The 18,000-nt window shown below is 32.2% G+C and overlaps 1 protein-coding gene and 1 long non-coding RNA gene across 2 annotated transcripts in view; one reads left to right on the forward strand and one right to left on the reverse strand.

The window, feature by feature from the left end:
• LOC143252968 (G-patch domain and KOW motifs-containing protein-like) overlaps nucleotides 1-14,810 on the forward strand; it is a 118,511-nt gene extending 103,701 nt beyond the window's left edge. Inside the window, exon 10 of the mRNA XM_076505920.1 lies at nucleotides 14,225-14,810. Within this exon, the coding sequence (XP_076362035.1) occupies nucleotides 14,225-14,356 (132 nt within the window). The 3' untranslated portion in view covers nucleotides 14,357-14,810. The remainder of the gene's footprint in view (nucleotides 1-14,224) is intronic.
• The window catches only part of LOC143252969 (uncharacterized), a 32,386-nt gene that overhangs the window by 3,183 nt on the left and 11,203 nt on the right, over nucleotides 1-18,000 (reverse strand). Inside the window, exon 2 of the long non-coding RNA XR_013029277.1 lies at nucleotides 6,628-6,690. This is a non-coding gene — a long non-coding RNA (uncharacterized LOC143252969). The remainder of the gene's footprint in view (nucleotides 1-6,627; nucleotides 6,691-18,000) is intronic.

Genomic DNA, 18,000 nt, shown 5'->3' on the forward strand with positions numbered 1-18,000 from the left:
AGAGTTTCTACAGTGATTCCACAAACCCCCTCTTTACCTCTGCCATTTGCAGCTTTCTTTGTAGTATGCCATTAAACTTTGATCTTTACCACAGCATCCCACCAGGGGTTGTCTCCTTTTTTCCTCAGTGGTCTATGCTCTTTTTAAGTAGATGGTCTGCCATTCTTCTCTTTGGCCTTCATATCCACGTGCAACTGGCTGAGTTGGGTATGTCACTGAATGATGTTGCTATCACCACTGATAAGCTCATCCTGCCATGACTTATTACCATTCCCAATACTGACCTTTCTTTGAGTCATCTAAGGTGGATACTCTCAATTGGAAGTTCCATCTTCTCATTGCTGAACATTGTTTGAGTCATTCTTCTATTCCAATTTATATGGATGGTTCAAAATCAGGTGACTCTGTGATTGCTCACAGGATCCCCTCTACAATTTCTATGTTCATTGCCAAGTTACATGCTATTTATCTTGCCCTGAATCATGTAAGAGCTATGCAATACACAGATTGTACTATTTACATTGGCTCTCTACTAGCACTGGAATCACTTAGCATTAGTTCTCACTCTGTTGTAGTTGATATTCAACATTGGCTGGCCTATTTTTCTTTTTCTATTTGTATCCAGTTTTTCTGGATACTTGGCTATGTCAGTATTCACAAGAACAAGCTTGCTGACACTGCAGCAAAGTCTGTCTGCTCTGGTGCCATCAAAGCCATGCCTGTTCCATATATGAATTTTGGTCTTGAATTGAAGGCTTTGTGCCAGTTGGCAATCTGCTTGAAGTGAGCAACATTGTAACAAGCTTTACCAGATCAAACCTTCTGTTGTTCTCTGGCTGTCTTGTTATTGTAAGGACCAGAAGTTGTCCTACCTAGGCTATACATTGGTCACAATTTTTTACTTTTCTTTTATCTGGAACTGATCCACCAGTGTGTGGCATTGGTGACCCTTATGGCACAATATCCCACATTTTACTGTCATGCTGTAATTACAACCATGAGCAATAGCACATTTTAGAAATGTTTTTCTGTGTGTTAACCCTGAGATTGGACAGCATCATTGGTGATGGTAAACTGTCAAACTTGCTTGTATTTTTAACTCTTTACAAGCCATTGACCTTTTTAATTCTGTTTTTAATCTATTGTCTAATCTTTGGACATTGTTTTATTTTTACCTTTTATAATACTTTTACCTTTATTTTATTTACCAGTTGTTTTGCACAGATAGCCTAGTTGCTTTGCACCAATATGTGTCAAACAACCAACAAACCATTAGTATTGCTACTGAAATGTGTCTATGAATAGCTGAAAACCTCTCCCTTGATAAGGTATTAGTAAATCCAGGACTATGAGAAAAATAATAGGAAGATTAGTAGTTAGAAATAGAAGGAAGAGGCTTGATACCCTTAGATATAGTAAAATTAAAGTAGGCTAAAAGGTTTTCAGTATTAACCTTAGTCCATTTTGCAATTTTGTTAAACTACAGCTTCATTAGATTTAACATATGTATTTGTGTCACTGATGATAAATTGTATAACTGTTATCATAAAAATAAGTTTAAAAGAAACCAAGCAATAAATATAGATTCTTTTGTTTTCTTCTTCAGCAATTTCTGTCTACCTCCATCTTATGTTACAGAAGAGAGGCTTCTCTTGTTGGGAAGGAACAGTTTCAGTAAATGCTGTAGTTGTGCCCCTCTCTCTTCTTCCTGCCCTGACTCTTTTAGATAGTGATAGTTCTTGTGCCAGCTACATCCTGATATGTCCATAGGACAGAATCAAGAAAAGCTGGTTTCATATATTTTTGGCTATTGACTTATGAAGAACTTCTGTCAAAGGCACTTCAAGCAAATAATCAACTTCTTCAATGTTTTGTAGGCCTTTTTCATCAGAAGAAAATGAAATATTTGGAAAGAATTCAATTTCCTCATGTATCAGGAGCTTCTTCTTCCTCAGCTTTTTTTGCTTTTTCTTTAGCTTCAAATTTCATTTCTAGAAAGAAAAAGTATAAGACATTATCACACATTTTCTGTTGTGTATCATTAGATGTATATTATCACATTTCTATTGATTAGAGATTCTATATATGTTATAAATGATCATTACTTACTTGCAGGTTAACACCTTTCATAAACACCCAGTTGAACTTGCAGTTTGCTGGTGAATAATTGTTTTCTCAAGTTACAATCAAGAAGTCTTAGCCAAGAATACTAGCCCAATCAAAATGAGCCATATTTATATTATTGGTAACTACACGTTTTTGGTTACTGTGTAATCATGGTAATATAGGACACAGGATATTCATAAGCAATTACACACATTTACACCAATACAAACACTAAATCCTGACAACCTAGGAAGATAACTAGGATGCTGTTTGGACACAACATTGTACAGAGCCATATCATAAATATTTTCTCTTACTTTTACAAAGTACTTTTTACGATTCTTGTTGCAACCACTGCAAATTCTACCACACTGTATTGTCAGAGCTGCAATTCAATTAATTTCTGCAGGATACTTCTGCTTAATGATTTGTTGAATTGGCCAGGACTTTCTACAAGGTCATAAAACACAAGCGTTGTATAATACCTTACAGAATTGTTGTTCTAACAGTTATAATGTCAACAAGCTGATAAACCATATCCAACTCCCCTCGGTGTGGATTCCTGTATATTGTGAGGGGACCTCCCAGGGAAGGTTCTGTTCTTTCAGTTTACCTCCTCTGGAATCTAAACATCCACCCACGTGTTTGCCGTGCATGGTCACCTCTTTCCTTTCGAGGTGATTGTCTCTTTATACTGATAGAACTCAAACTGGTCCTTCATCAGTCTGACAGTATACCAGTCAGATCTGATGGTGTACACTGTGAAATGCTTTGACAAGCTGTCTCTGTAAGATCTTGGAGAGGATAGTTAATGCTTGTCTTGTGCAGTTCCTCGAATCAAACAACCTCCTCTTGCCCATCCATTGGGTGTTCCGATAACAGCGTTTCGCCATGAACCATCTGATTCAACTTGAAATGGCATTCAGAAAAGCCTTTCTGAAAAGACATTTTGTATCAATATTCTTTGACATTGAGAAGGCTTATCATACAACATGGAGGTATGGCATTTTGTGAGACCTCCATTTATATGGGTTATGTGGCTATTTGCCCATTTTTATTAAAAAAATTTTTAATGGACAGGCAGTTCTAAGTTTGTGTGAGATCGACACTTTTCTGTTCTTTCCTACAGGAACTTGGAGTCCCTCATGGCTGTATTTTGACTGTCACACTTTTCAGTATAAGATTAATGCCATCACTGAACAACTCCCTTCCACTGTTGCAAATGGGCTCTATGTCAACAACTTTCACATCTCATTTCAGTCATCGAATATGAGGTATATTAAGTGGCAGCTTCAGCCCTCAATTGTTTACTGAAGTGGACCACAGCAAACAGATTTACCTTCTTTCTCTCTGAAATTGTTAGCATGCACTTTTGCTACCAATGGGGTATTCCCCCTGATCCTGAACTTCATATCAGTAAAGTTGTGCTACCTGTGGTCCCTGAGACAAAGTTCTTGGGGCTTATCTTTTACCATAAGCTGACCTTCATACCAGACCTGAAGCAGCTACATGTCAAATGTACAAGAGCACTGAACATCCTCTGTGTCCTCTCTTCCTTCACTTGGGTAAGAGATTGATGTTCTGTGGTAAAGATATATCGTGCTTTTATTCGATCAAAACTAGACTATGGATCATTGATCTATGGCTCTGTCATGACCTTGGCCATAGAGATGCTGGACCCTGTTCATTATCAGGGACTTTGGCTTTGCACTGGAGCTTTCTGCAGTTCCCCAGTTCAGAGCTTATACACAGAGTCTCATGAACCTTCTTTGCACCTTTGCCATTTGCAACTGTTTTTATTATATGCTTAGAAACTTTGTTCCTACCAAAGCATCCCACCTGTGGTTGCATTTTCCTTCCTTGGTGGGCCATACTTTTTCAGAACAGACGATCTGCCATTGCTACTTTTGTCCTTCGTATTCAGGTACAATTGGATGAATTGCGTCTGTCCTTGGATAATATTGCTGTATCCACTGGTCAGCCCATCCCACCATGGCTTTTACAAGTCCCCAAATGTGACTTATCTTTAAGTCATCTGAGAAAAGCAGACACTCCCAGTTGGAAATACTGTTTGTTATTTGCTGAACATGTTTCAAATCATCCTTCCATTCCAGTTTATACAGATAGTTTGAAATCAGGTGACTGTGTGTACTCTTCCATTGTTTGTTGTGGTTCCAGTCTGTTCAGCTTCTGCATTCACTGCTGAACTGTATGCCATTTCTCATGCCCTGGATCACATAGAGTTATCTAGTAGAGGAACTGTTCTATTTATACTGACTCACTTAGTTCTCTTCTGGCCCTGGAATTGCTTCACATTAGTTCACACCCTGTTCTAGCCAACATTCAATACTGGCTGGTCCATTTATCTCTAACATCTAACCAGTTTTTCTGGATACCAGGACAAGTTGGTATTTGCGGGAAAGACCTCGCCAACACCAGAGCTAACTCTGTCTACTCTGGCACTGTCACTGCTGTGCCCGTTCCATACATGAACTATGGTCTTGTATTCAAGACTTTGCTCCATGCCAGTTGGCAGTCGACTTGGAGTGAGCAATGTGAAAACAAGCTCTTCCAAATTTAAACCCTCTGTTAGACTTTGGCTATCTTGTTGTTCTAATTAGACTATGCATTGGTCACAATGTTTTAACTCATTGTTTTCTTTCATCTGGGACTGATGCATCAATGTGTTGTCTGTTTAACACTCAGGTCACAATAAGCTACATTTTACGGTCTTGCCATTGTTATGACTCTCAACGATGGCACCATTTTAAACATGTTCTGTCCAAGGTTTATCCATAACATAAGACAGTCCACCTTGGAATTGTCTTTAGTTTCTTAAAGGCCATTAATCTTTTTAATGCTGTTTTACTTTTTAATTTATATGTTAGGCCCTTTTTAATGTGATTCCCTTTTAAGAATTAAAGTCCATCTAGTTTGATTTGAAATTAGAAAATGGCCATGAATTCAAATAACTTGAAACCATGACTGGATGTTTGAACTTAGCTGTTAGTCATCCTGGCGAGTTATGATAATTACATTTATGCTACAGAAAGTCCTTTACAACTTGTATTACTGTAGTTTTTCTCTTGCCCCTGTAAACTAGATGTAAAAATTGGATTTAATGTTATTTATATTTTTAATTCAAAAATTAAACTTTGCCTTGTTCTTGACCTAAATTTGCTTTTAAGAAATTTAATAATTTTACATTAATTTTAACTTTTTTACCAGAATTTTGGCACAGATAGCCTGATTGCTTTGCACCATAAAACACCACCAACCAACCAACCAACCATATCCAACTATGTTTTCAAAGCAGGAAAAACTTTGGGAATAGCCCTGCATGAGCGTATTTGATATTAACTGTATTTGAAGTACAGTAACACATAATTAGGAATGGTGATTCATTGTTTTATATTTGGCAGCTTTCTACTTCACATGCTAACAGTAAAAAGATTAAAAGAAACTCCTAGAGATTTACTTTGGAACTTTGCTGTCGGTACTGAAAAAAAAAAAAGAGAAATATTTATTTTCTTTCTTTTAGTTTCTAAGTCATCTGTTAGCAATGATATGACTAAATAAAATAAATGTGAAGAGGTGAGAAGTGTACACTCTACTCATAAGTAGTTTGAAACTTTGTGATCATCACTAACAGTACTTTACATTTTATTTTGCTTTTGCAACCTTAATTTTTGTTAAACTTTAATTAATTACTTCTGGTGTGGAAAATAAAGTATAATGTTATGATAATGATGATAACAAATAACGTAAAGATTTTGTGAAAATAAAAGTTTGATATTCAATAACAAGGTTTTCATTATTTATTACTTTAAAAGTAACTGAAATTATAAAATAGAAACTTATTAGGTAAGATGATGAAAGAAACATAATAAAAGCTTTCATGGGGTATACACAACAGCAGTTTGTGCATTATGATATTTTCTTTGGTAATGTAAGTTGTACAATCACCCTGTAATTTTCAACTTATGTTGGGGTATTTTAGTCACAGTTCAAAGGTCAATGAAACAAAAATCAATAAATAGATGTATACTATTATGAGATTTAAGCTATTTATATTAAACATTTGTAGTTTTCTGTTACAATTTGCAGTTATTCTGGAATAAAAAAAGTTAATTTCAATCTGTTTTCTCATTTTTATGATGGTTACAAGGTTGTTAAAAGTGGCTAACACCATTTTAATTTAATATTGATAAAATAACAGATTGAATATAAAGTTTTATGTAAAAACTTTTTGATGTTTATAAAGGTTGTACATATTACACAAATGAAACAGCTAAAGAAAAATATTTTTATCTCAAATTCAAAATTACTTTGCACGTTGGATAGTCAATATTCTGAAAGAAAGAATTTTTGAGTAAATCTTTAATAAAAAGGTGTTAATACTTAATTTAAAACCTTGATATAAGTAACTTATAACTTGTGTTATAAAAATTTTTCACAATAGGTTTGGTTTGTGAGCAAAACTTGCATGCATGTTCTAGGATGCAAAAAATAATGGATTACCTTTGAGAAATTACACAAGCATGGAATACTTATGCATCTGTCAGATAGGTAGGAAAGTGGCACCTTTAAAAAGATGAGATAATAGTTTTAGTATACTGATACATAATATAGAAACCATGTTCATTCAACTTGCATCTTTCTGTATCTATAAAAGCAGTTAATGTTATACATTTGGACATTTTGAGGGTTACTAAGTTAAAGTTCAAAGATGAGAAGTGTCTTAGCTTCTTTATATTCTTAGCTGAGGATGTTATATCAATTGTTTATTTGTGACATTTAGATTATAAGCAGAAGGTAACATGATTTTGTTACTAAGTATTTAAAACAAAAAGGGAAAAAGAATAAATTTGCTAAGTTTTAACCTAATGTAAGAAAGTTGGGTTTATTCTCATTATCTTTTTTGTTTATTGTGTAAAGTGTTAAGCTAATACTCTTTGTCAAATAGTAAAGCATATAGAAATATTATTTAAAGAAATTCATTGTGTTAAATTCATAGTTTTCATGACTTAATTAACCTTTTTACATCTGATACATCAAAGTGTGTGTGTGTGTGTGTGTCACAACCTTTTACATGGTTACATTCAAATTTAAACTACGTTGTCATTAATATATATGTATAAACTTGACATCAAAACACAACTAATAAATCAAATTTTAATCTTATTTAAGTTTTATGTTCTCAACCAAAAAGGAAATACTTTTAAAAATTTTCAATTCCCCTTGTATGAGGATTAACATTTGCTCTCTGGGCATTCCCTATTCTCTAATCTATTTACCACCCTCCAAGAAGTACAAATGTAATTGTTCATTATAGTGTTGTCATCACTCAGGCAAAGCATAATTTTTATAACCTATAATCTTATTTGGTTTACATAGCCATCAATTAGAAAATCAGATCCCTCTTGCCATGTGCACCTGTCACATCCTCTATTTCACAAATTGGTAATAACTCCCTCTAACATTTAATACTATATTATTTGTGATCAGTAGAAGGTCAACTTTTTAATCTATCAAAGGATGTATTTTATTACATTGTTTTTTGTACAGTGAATTGTCTATTTCACCTTTTGTTCAAACTTTACCCCCATGAGAAAACATTGAGAAGTATAGCTGAATTTTTAATGGCTTTTATTTCACATTTAAAAAGCCAGAATAATTATGACAGTTATAGGAAATTGTCAGCTTTTAGCATATTATTCTATGTTCTTAAGTGTAGTATTTAGTAAAATAAAATATTATTTAGTGCAGTAGCACCATTAATATAACAAAATTAGGTCCAAGTTTCATTGACAGTTGACAGCAACAAAAAAAATTACTCGAATAAATACTATATTTCTTGATTTTAATATGTATTATTTATTTATTATTATAAAAGAACCTAAAATGTAAAAATTAGGTGCTTGTTAGATAAGGTAAAATAGTAATAATTTGAAATTCTTCATGAGGTATGCTTAAAAGTAGCTCGTAGTATATTATATTTTGATAGGGTAACATAAGCTACATGTTCTTCAGGTGATATACAACTTGTGTGGCAGTATTATTTGTTAGATATGATTTAAAAGACAATAAAACAATGAAGTACAAAAAGATGTATAACGTTACAAGCGTTTAGCCATTTAGGATAAACAATTTTTGCTTCCCATTACAATTTGCACATTCCAGAAAGTAGAAAGGGTAACTTAGATTTATACCTAACTTTTTTGTTAGGTCATGAGGTCAGTTAAATCAACCAACCTTGTGTAGTTATAGTATAGAAAATAATAGGTAAAGTTTTACAAAAAAAAAAGATTTATTTAGGAAGTTTCAAGGATTATGCAAATTAAATTAGAAAATATTTGGATGACAGAGGGTATTTTTAAATTTAACTTGCAAATCACCTTATATTTGGGAAAGACAATTCTCTGACATTATGGACAAAGTTTCAGTAAAAATACTTAATTAAAAATTCTGAATATTTTGTCTATAAAAGTCTTTTAATGTTTACTGAAATCTTATTAGATTTTTTGAATACACTTGAAATAATTTCATGGTCATAGTATATATACCACTATTGTAAAAATATTGTGTAAAATACATGCATCTGTTATGATGGGGTTAAAATTTATTCTGTAATTTTCATTCTTTTGTGTCTAGTTGATAGACATGTTCCAAACTACCATTTATTTATTGTTTACATTCAAAGCTAGATAGTGATCTACCAGGATTATGTCCACTGTGTTGATTTAACTAGTTTTTAGCTCTATAAGCTCTCATGTTTACTAGTGAGATTTCTGGGGACTGATCATAATTTTTAAAAACAAGTTACAATCATGTTTATTGTAGTTAAGTAAGCCATCAAAACTTTTTCAGTGAAATTAAAATTGAAACAATCAATTCCATAAGAAAAAAAAACTTCACACAAAGAATGATGTATTCATTCAGTGTATGCTGAGATCAACCAAAAACCAAAATTTGCAGAAATTGTTACTCTTTTTATGTAGAAAGTTAAATAAAAACCTTTTGTTGAATAAATTTCAACTTTTAAAGTTAGTATTTTATATGTGAAAGAATGACTACAAGTTTAGTTTGTATAGTTTTTAATTTGATAATGCATCTTTACTGTCAGGGCAAGATACACTCATCTGAGTAGAAATAATTTAAAACCTGAGAAAATCATAAGTACAGTTTTTATTAGTTTGAGAAAGTAATCAATTATTATATAATGGAAATGTTGAAAGAGAAACATTAGGTACTGAAAAATAGAAGTTGTTGAAAAATAATGAAAGAATTTGACAACTTTAGCTGAATTTGACTTTAGTTACAATAAAAGGAGGCATTTTCTTTATGCTCTGCAATAAATTAGCAAGCCAGTTAAAGATTATAAACATTACTTTGCTTAGATATTTTAGTAATAAATTCAAGATTTGTATTATGTATTTATTTAGAGGTTTGCAAACCTTATATATATTTAGAATCATATGTGATTACAAATGATGATCAAATCTGTGGGAACTTGCCATCTAGTCATCTACCTTATAGAATATTAGAATGATTCTTTTCCATTTTCAAACCCATTACCAAGTGCAACTGAATAAAAAATGTAGCTTTATCTTATCCTTGCACCAGTAAGTATGAGCTAACTATGACACATACACACACATTTTCACTGGCATCTGGTCCAACAAAAATGACAGTACTAGCACCCCAACCCCATAATATACTATAACCTCACACTTAATAGTTAATTGAAATAATAAATTTTGCAAAATCAAGTTTGATCAACAAAGTGGCAGAAAAATGCAGTCAAAGTAGTCAAATGTTGGCAAATTATTTTGTGAGCTAGTCAAAATTAAGATCATTCATGAAATGAATTGATACCATATTCCTAGAATAATTATTGGTAAAAATCAGATTAATATGACTTCTAATATGTAAGAAAGCTAGTGTGTTTTAAGTAGCACTACCTTACAACAATAGCTTTTATATCATGTTTAGCAACAAAAGTATAACTTAATATTGTTCTTAGTCTGTGTATGAAATGAGATATGACAACAAAATGAAAAAATGATTTACAGTCTGTTGATTATTGACAACAAAACTGGAAAAATATTTGTTAATTTCAAATTTACAGTCTTTAATTTAACAGTTCTATCTGGATAAATGTCTCTCTAAATTTATAATGGGCAGACAGTAATTTAACAGTTCTATCTGGATAAATGTATTTTTGCTTTTATGACTCCTGTTTCAATAAATCAAGAGTGGTGTGATGTGACATACTGGCATTTATATAGGTTAGATGTTTTACAGATCTGTAAGTTTGTTTTTAATGTGAAGATTAATTACATCAAAATAATGTAAATTTATGCAGTATGCATCAGTATTAATGTGCACATGTATAACAGTAAGTTTTGTCTTCATATTATTACAAAGTGTGTAAACTTTCTTAAGCAGTGTTGACTAACTAGCTTCATCAAATGTTAATTATTAGTTGTTATTGATTTTTTCAAGTCACTATAAGGTCCAAAAATACTTTTACTTTTTTGTTCTTGCTGTTCTGAAAACACAAACATGGTGTTGTTATATATTTAAATCATAAATATTTTTTTTCCAAACTATTACAAAGTGTGCAAACATTTTAATTTGATGCTGATTTCTGACTAAGTTAATCATATTAATTATTAGTTGTCAGTTGTACCTTATCACGTATCAAACTAAAGCACAAAGATACTTCACTATTCTTCTTCTTTTTGTTTTCAAAACAAACATGGTATTATTTGGATTTAAATCACAATAGTTTTGTTTTCACATGAATGTTATTACAATATATATGCACTTTTTCAGTGAAGTTTTTTGTACTGCCTTAGCTAAATGTTAATCATCAGTAGCTGCAAATGCTATCACAATGTAAGAATAACGTGCAAAGTACTTTTTTATTTTTAATAGCTGGAGTACTTATCCCACCTACCAGTGTGGTAGGCTACCACATGAGTCAGCACAGCATCTTTTAATGTTGAGCCAAGGATGGCCAGCAGAAGTATCATTTTGGAAATTTGTGATTTAGGGTTATTTCAATAGTTCTTGACAAATGAAGCTCAGCACAAGTTTGAAAAAGAAAAAATAAATAAATATTAATGGAAATATGTGATGAAATTTGTATAGATTATACTGTGATAGTACCATATTGACCATCATCTTTTTATTAACTCTTCATTGCAGAAATGGCATTTTTAATCTGAGAATTGCTACTAGCATCATCTTTTAATGCATGTGCATCTGCTTCAACTTCTGCATTGCATCTTTGGGCTTTACTGTTCTGTTCATTTCATAAAGTATTGAAGTTAATGATTTCTTGTATATGATTCCAGTCCTCCATTTTAAAGGTGACAAATACTAATATGCCCATTGTTTTACATTTCATAGTCAGTACAGTAATCAGTTGACAAATTGCAATTCAGCTGATATGTCAAATTGATTGAGAATAAGTTCTTCCCTCATTTTGTTCAGACTCATGGTTAAACTTAATTGCTACTCTTAAATTATCACTTTCACAGTTAAATCATTTTACTTTACATTTAAAAATTGACTTCTCCACATTAACTCTTGTGGTTTCAGGATCAATCACAGGTCTGTCCCAGCAACCTAGACCTTAAAATGCAGCTAAACATCTTTTTGTGTTATCAACACAATCGAAGCCTTTCAGGAATGACTTTTTTATATCTACGAAAAGATGCCAGGCTGGTTCATGTTGCAGGTGTTAAAATGACAAATTTTAAATAATTATAGTTTTTATGATTAAAACATTTAAAGTAGTTGTGTTTCATGAACAAATTCTATTTTCTCACAATCTTTGCAGTCTTATACTTGCATCAGAACATGTACATTAGACTTGCAGTTCATTATTGATAACTTATTAATGGTTTTTAATCATAGAACAGTGAGTTTCTGTGTATAATATTGGAAAGTTTCATTGAGTGATGTAACACTGCTTCATGATTTCTTACACACATAATGCCATAATGAATAATATAATTGAATTAATGCTTGGAAGAGTGGTGATGTTAAACATGTTCTTGCATACCTGTGTCATTCAAATATGTTGTCATTTCATTATTGAAATAAACAGATTTTTTTGTCTTCATCTACAATGAAATTGTAAATCTTAAAGTACTTAAGTAGTTTAGGGTATATATATTTCATACAGTACTAACTCAACAATCATAATTTCAAACTTGTTACTGAATGACAATTTGCAAATAGTCGACAGAGTTTCTTGAAGTGGTTCTTTTTTTTTCAATTCAGATTAAATTTGTTAGAAAAACAACAAGTATGGAAGTAGAATATATGCCAAATTATTGTGCAAAAATTAACTTCATTCTACCTTTCAGTTGATTTTGAAGCTAATGATTGATGTAATTGGCTACTTAATCACAAAATGAAAAGCTGATCTAACTGATTACTTGATTTTCAGATTACTAATTTATTTAATTCATGTTTGTCTCACTTCTAAATATGAAAGACAATTACAACATACAATTTCCAGATTCCTTTACGTTCTATGAATAAATGTTATGGTATATATGCCATTTTGATAAACTGTTTGATTGCAGGTTTTTAAAAATTGCCTATGGTTCTTGTTTTTTACTGTTTAAGAAATTACAAGTGACGATTGTTGGTTTTCCTGTAAACCATTTTGAGTTCCACATTGGTATTTTGTTTGATATGTGTCTTCTTGAAAAATATCAGAGTTATGACTTACAGTTGCATAGTAGGTTTTGTTTTAAACTTCATATGTGCATTATAGCTATATCATGAAAAGAACAAATCAGTTAGCAAGTATCATGTTATACAAATTAATCTTATAATTTGAACTAAAAATTAACCAAGGTTAATTGCAATAATGCATAAGTAATTCATCCATTTAAGATGTCCAATTTTTTCTTGTGAAATTTATACAAGGTTATTTCTGCCTAAATTTAAAATATTTTTTATAAAAATAAATCCAAGTACTCTCTTCAATGCTTATGTTTTCAATTGTTTTTGTGCTTGAATATTAAAAAGTTTTAGAAGACCATAAAAATATACCCAGATGTATAGTGCTAGGGTTGATTGTTACTTTCATTAATCGGTCTGCAAAATAGTCACTGATAAATCTGATAATATCTTATAATGCAGAAGATTGAGTTTCAATACCTATGGTAGGCACAGCACAGATTGGCCCAGTGTGTAGTTTTGTGCATAACAACAAAGAAATAATTACTGTACTTCATGGTGTCAAAGAAACATCCCCATTTTGATTAGCTAAATTTTGAAAAAAAAAAAAAGATAAACATAAGAATAAGGCTGTAGCACTTCCATCAATCTTACTAAGATGTTTTGTAGATTGTTCAGTGACTTACAGTTTTTGTGAACTATATGCTTATCACAACTACCTTTGAAAGTGTATACCTCAAATTACAACTGGAATATCTGTATTATTACCAGCAATAATGTTACTCTAAGCCTATTTTAGGAGTACTTTTTTGTAGAATCCATGATATGAACTGTGTTAAAAAATTTTGATTCAGTTGAACTGTTACAGAGAACTCCTACTGAGAACAGGTCTGTGTTTGAACAGGATGGTCTAAATGAAACCAAAACAAATACAATACTTTGCAAATGGCTGTCATTACTGGGTATTGTTCCCACAATTTTACTTTTCACATGTTCTTATAATGTTGCCTTAATATCAGCATCATTTGAGGTGAGTAAAAATGTCATTATTTGATGGAAAGCAGGTAAATTAGACTGTCGACTGGTTTACCTTAGCCTACTGCAGAAGTGCCAATGAATTTTGTGATCATTTATGATTATTTTGTTTATTTATTTGTTATTTAATACTAAGTAACTTGTACATTTCATTCTGGTTCACATAGAGGAGCTTGGATTATTGTCTAGTATCAAAATGCTTCCCCTAGGCTTAGGTTTAGGTTTATGAGTAACATAACCTTCAGCCTTGAAAATGCAGAGTAAATTTTTCAGACTTATTATGGTGAAAAAAATAACATCTTCAATGCCTGGAAATGTGGTAATTAGTAAAAGTTTTATGTCACTAAATACTTGGAATTTTATCATTTTACAGGTTGGGAAAATTATTAAACGAGAAAAGACCAAGTGTTTAGCTAGAGTTCAGCTCACAGACCAGAAAAAAGTTCTTGAACTTCATTATGACATCATCTCTGAATACGCAGGGGATGTGTCACAGCATGAGTGACAAAACTTAAGAATAATGCTGTTTTCTCCAAGTTCGTATGCCCTAATGTTTTCTTTACTTACTACCTTTTATGTGTGTGTTACAGCAATCATGTAGTGTAAATAAAATTATATTTCATGTAAAATTGTTTAGATTTTTATATAATTCTTCTTTTACAAGGTATCAAACATATTTATCAACATAATATTTTTGTTGAAAAATAATATTTAAATTGCGATCATGCAATAACCAGTTTTTGATAATATATGTAATGTAATACAAGAAATGGATGACAAATAATTGGAAGTATTCCTTTTAACTTGACTTTCAATGTTTTCAGCTGCTATCTTACTGATTTTAAACAATCACCACAACTATGTTTCATATCATTATGTTAAGAAAATCATATCTTGTTTTGAATTAGCAATATTGATGCTATATAGCTACCATCATAAATAAAGTAATTTTTTGGAAATTCGGTACTATCATTTTTATGTTTGCATTTGGTTTTACGTAAACTGAAACATATACTAATTAAATTGATTTTTTCTGTGTCAGTTATAAAAGGATATAGTGTTCTTTTTTCATTGTACTCTCAAGAATAAATTTTAAAAGGTATAGATGAGGAGTGTAAGATTGTTAGGGTATAGTGTCTTTTACCTTTCAAAATTTGTTGACTGAAATGATGATCATATAATTCCATATGACATCTTTTATGTATACAAATAGGAAAATGTCAGTGTATAGTGCTTATGTTATAATTTATTAAATTTTACAAGATTCCCTATTTTACCTAAATTATCTTAAAATTAAAAATAAATATAATTGATATATATTTCACTGATTTGGCTACAGTTGAGAATTTTTACATAGAAGTTAGTGTATGACTAGCTTAATACAAATTTTAATACTGTGTATATTTTTAAGATTTAAATTTACTATTTGATTAGTGTCTTGTTTACTAAAATATGTTGTCATGATCCCTTGGTATGGATTCCTGCACGTGGTGAGGGGACCACCCAGGGAAGGTTCTGTTCTTTCAGTTTACCTTCTCTGGGATCAAAACATCCACCCACGTGTTTGCCATGCGTGGTGACCTGTGAAAGAGGGAGGAGAGGATCCTGGTGGTTGAGGGGTCCAACCCTACCACATCACTTTGGCCTTGAATTCGTGTAGACGAGCATCTTTGAGGTAACCCCTCTTGTGTCAGTCAGCTGGTCCACTTGGGCTAGGGTCAACCAAGTACCAGTGTTGGATGTTCTCATCAGGTGTTATGGACATTGTATCTGATGCTGATGTTTGGGTATAGTGGTCACGAAACCCTGGCGTTGCTACAGTGTCCTTGTTTTTCATTGTAGTGAGTCCCCTTGTAGGGCTTCATTGTGGATGGGGTCAGTTGATGCTAAAATATCCTTTTTTTATTATGGATCCTCCAAATAAAAACTTAAATAAAATAGTGAAAAACAGACCATAGGTAAATGACCATATCTTGAAGATTCTGAGCAGCAGTCTTCAACATCTGTAATACCTGCACCTCCTTTTCTTATACTATATTCTCTTCCAGACAAATCTTTAGAGCATATGTCTCCCTTTTTCATTGAGAAGGGACTAGAGAGACTTCCTGGCTTTGCAAAGTTAATAAAGAAGCATGGCTCTGGTGACATATTGGTGGAAACATCCACATCTCAACACAATGAACTTCTTGCATTCATAGGTGACTGGGGATATATCTATTGAGGTTGCACCTCATGCTACTTTGAATTTGTCACGAGGAATTATCACTGAGAGGGATTTGAAGAATATCCCTGAGTCGGAGATTCTCGCTGGTTTCTTCACCCAAGGAGTTTCTGCAGTGAGGAGTATCTCCATTTCCAAAGATGGTATTATGATGCTGACTAATGTCCTCATTCTGACATTTACCTCACCATGTCCATCTGCCACCATCAAGGCAGATTATCTTAATTGTGAGGTATGGTCATACATTCCAAACCCTCTCAGATGTTTCCAGTGTCAGCAGTTCAGTCACTCGAAGACATCATGTCATGTTTCCTTGACGTGTGCTCTCTGTGCTTCGAAAAGAATCATTCTCAAACCAAATGAAGTTTTTTTTACCTCCGTGGTTAAAAAAGTTATGAATCAACTTCAACACCCATCTCTGTTCCTAACATAAATTTCAGCAAGCTCCAACATCCACTTCCTGTGGCTCCAGGTATGGGTATTTCCTTGGGTACATCTTCTTCTCCCACCCCAAGATGCAAAATGATCATTTGCTTACATCCTCAGTCACTGGAATCCTTTTCCAACAACAAAGACCTGCCCAATAAACCCAGAGCAGGATCCATGGAGGTCAACAGACCTACCTCGAATGAAGACAATAAAGAAAAAAAAGCATGGGTCATAAACAGAAGGGCTGTCCACCCAATTTGCCTACACATGTTGCCATGATTTGACAACAAAGAGAAGCTTTAGATATATATATATATATATTATCCTGAATAAGACTGATGAGCAAAGAGAAAAATTTAAGATCTTTATTGGTAACTGTTTTCTTGGTTATTTTGAAGCTTATTGGGTAATTTATATTATTACTTCTGTAGCTTGAAGTGGTTTTATTGTTCTGAATATAGAAACAGTAATTTTCTTTCATAATTTTTCTTAGTGCACATTTGAGTACTTTTAACTGTTTATATGCTAAATTTTCACTAGAATACTTCAGTATCTTTCACTACTAACAAACAAAACTTGAGATAGTTAAGTCTACTGATAGCTTTCAATAAAGTGTCTCACAGAACATTAACTAAGTAAATCACATCATGAATGTTGGAAAATACCAGTTAACTGGGTTTTAGAATGACTTAGTTAGAGAGAATAAAAGATTGTTATTAAGGAAGCCTAGTTAAACTTCAGCTTTATAACTAATGAAGAATGACTTATCGAGAAGGAGTAATAGAATGGCTTCTGAGATGATTGCAGGAATGGAAAGGCATATGTCTAATTGTGATAAGTTAAAATCTATTATTTTTTCTTGAGAAAAAAAGATTAAGTAGTGGCCACACTGAAGTAATTATTTCTTTATGCAAATAAGTATTTGGCTTCACATGAAAAGTTATTTGTTTATAAATTGTAGTTTACAATTGTAATGGTTTGTATCTCAGGACAGCTGGTATGGGCATTAACACTTTTTCCAAAATAAAGCAGAGAACAATGTGTTTTGACCTTCCTAGGTCATCTTCAGGTTAAGAAAGAGAAAATTTGAAAATGACTGTTGGCAGTCACGTGTCTTATGAACAAGAGTATAAATGGGTACCAGATTGTAGGGAGCTTTGCAGGTGGATGTTAGGTTATTAATTAGTGTAGGTATAAAGGTGTTCCTTTATATGTGTTAATTTTGGTTTTAGTTGCTGTATAAGTAGGGCTTCTTTGATTTTGCATTTGTTTATATTTGTTTCCCTACTTAATATCTGAGTGTTTTCTATGGTTATGTTGTGTTTATTTGATTTGCAGTGTTCATAAAGGTGTGAAGGTGTTTTTTTTTTGTTCTTTGAATCTAGTTTTCATTTTACTGCTTGTTTCTCCAATATAGAAGTCATGGCAGTTGTTGCATTGCATTTATGAATAATGTTGGTGTTGTGCTTGTCAGTTTAGTTTTTAAATAGCATGGACTT

This window comes from Tachypleus tridentatus, chromosome 6 (genome assembly GCF_004210375.1).
Source record: "Tachypleus tridentatus isolate NWPU-2018 chromosome 6, ASM421037v1, whole genome shotgun sequence".
Classification (NCBI taxonomy): domain Eukaryota; kingdom Metazoa; phylum Arthropoda; class Merostomata; order Xiphosura; family Limulidae; genus Tachypleus; species Tachypleus tridentatus.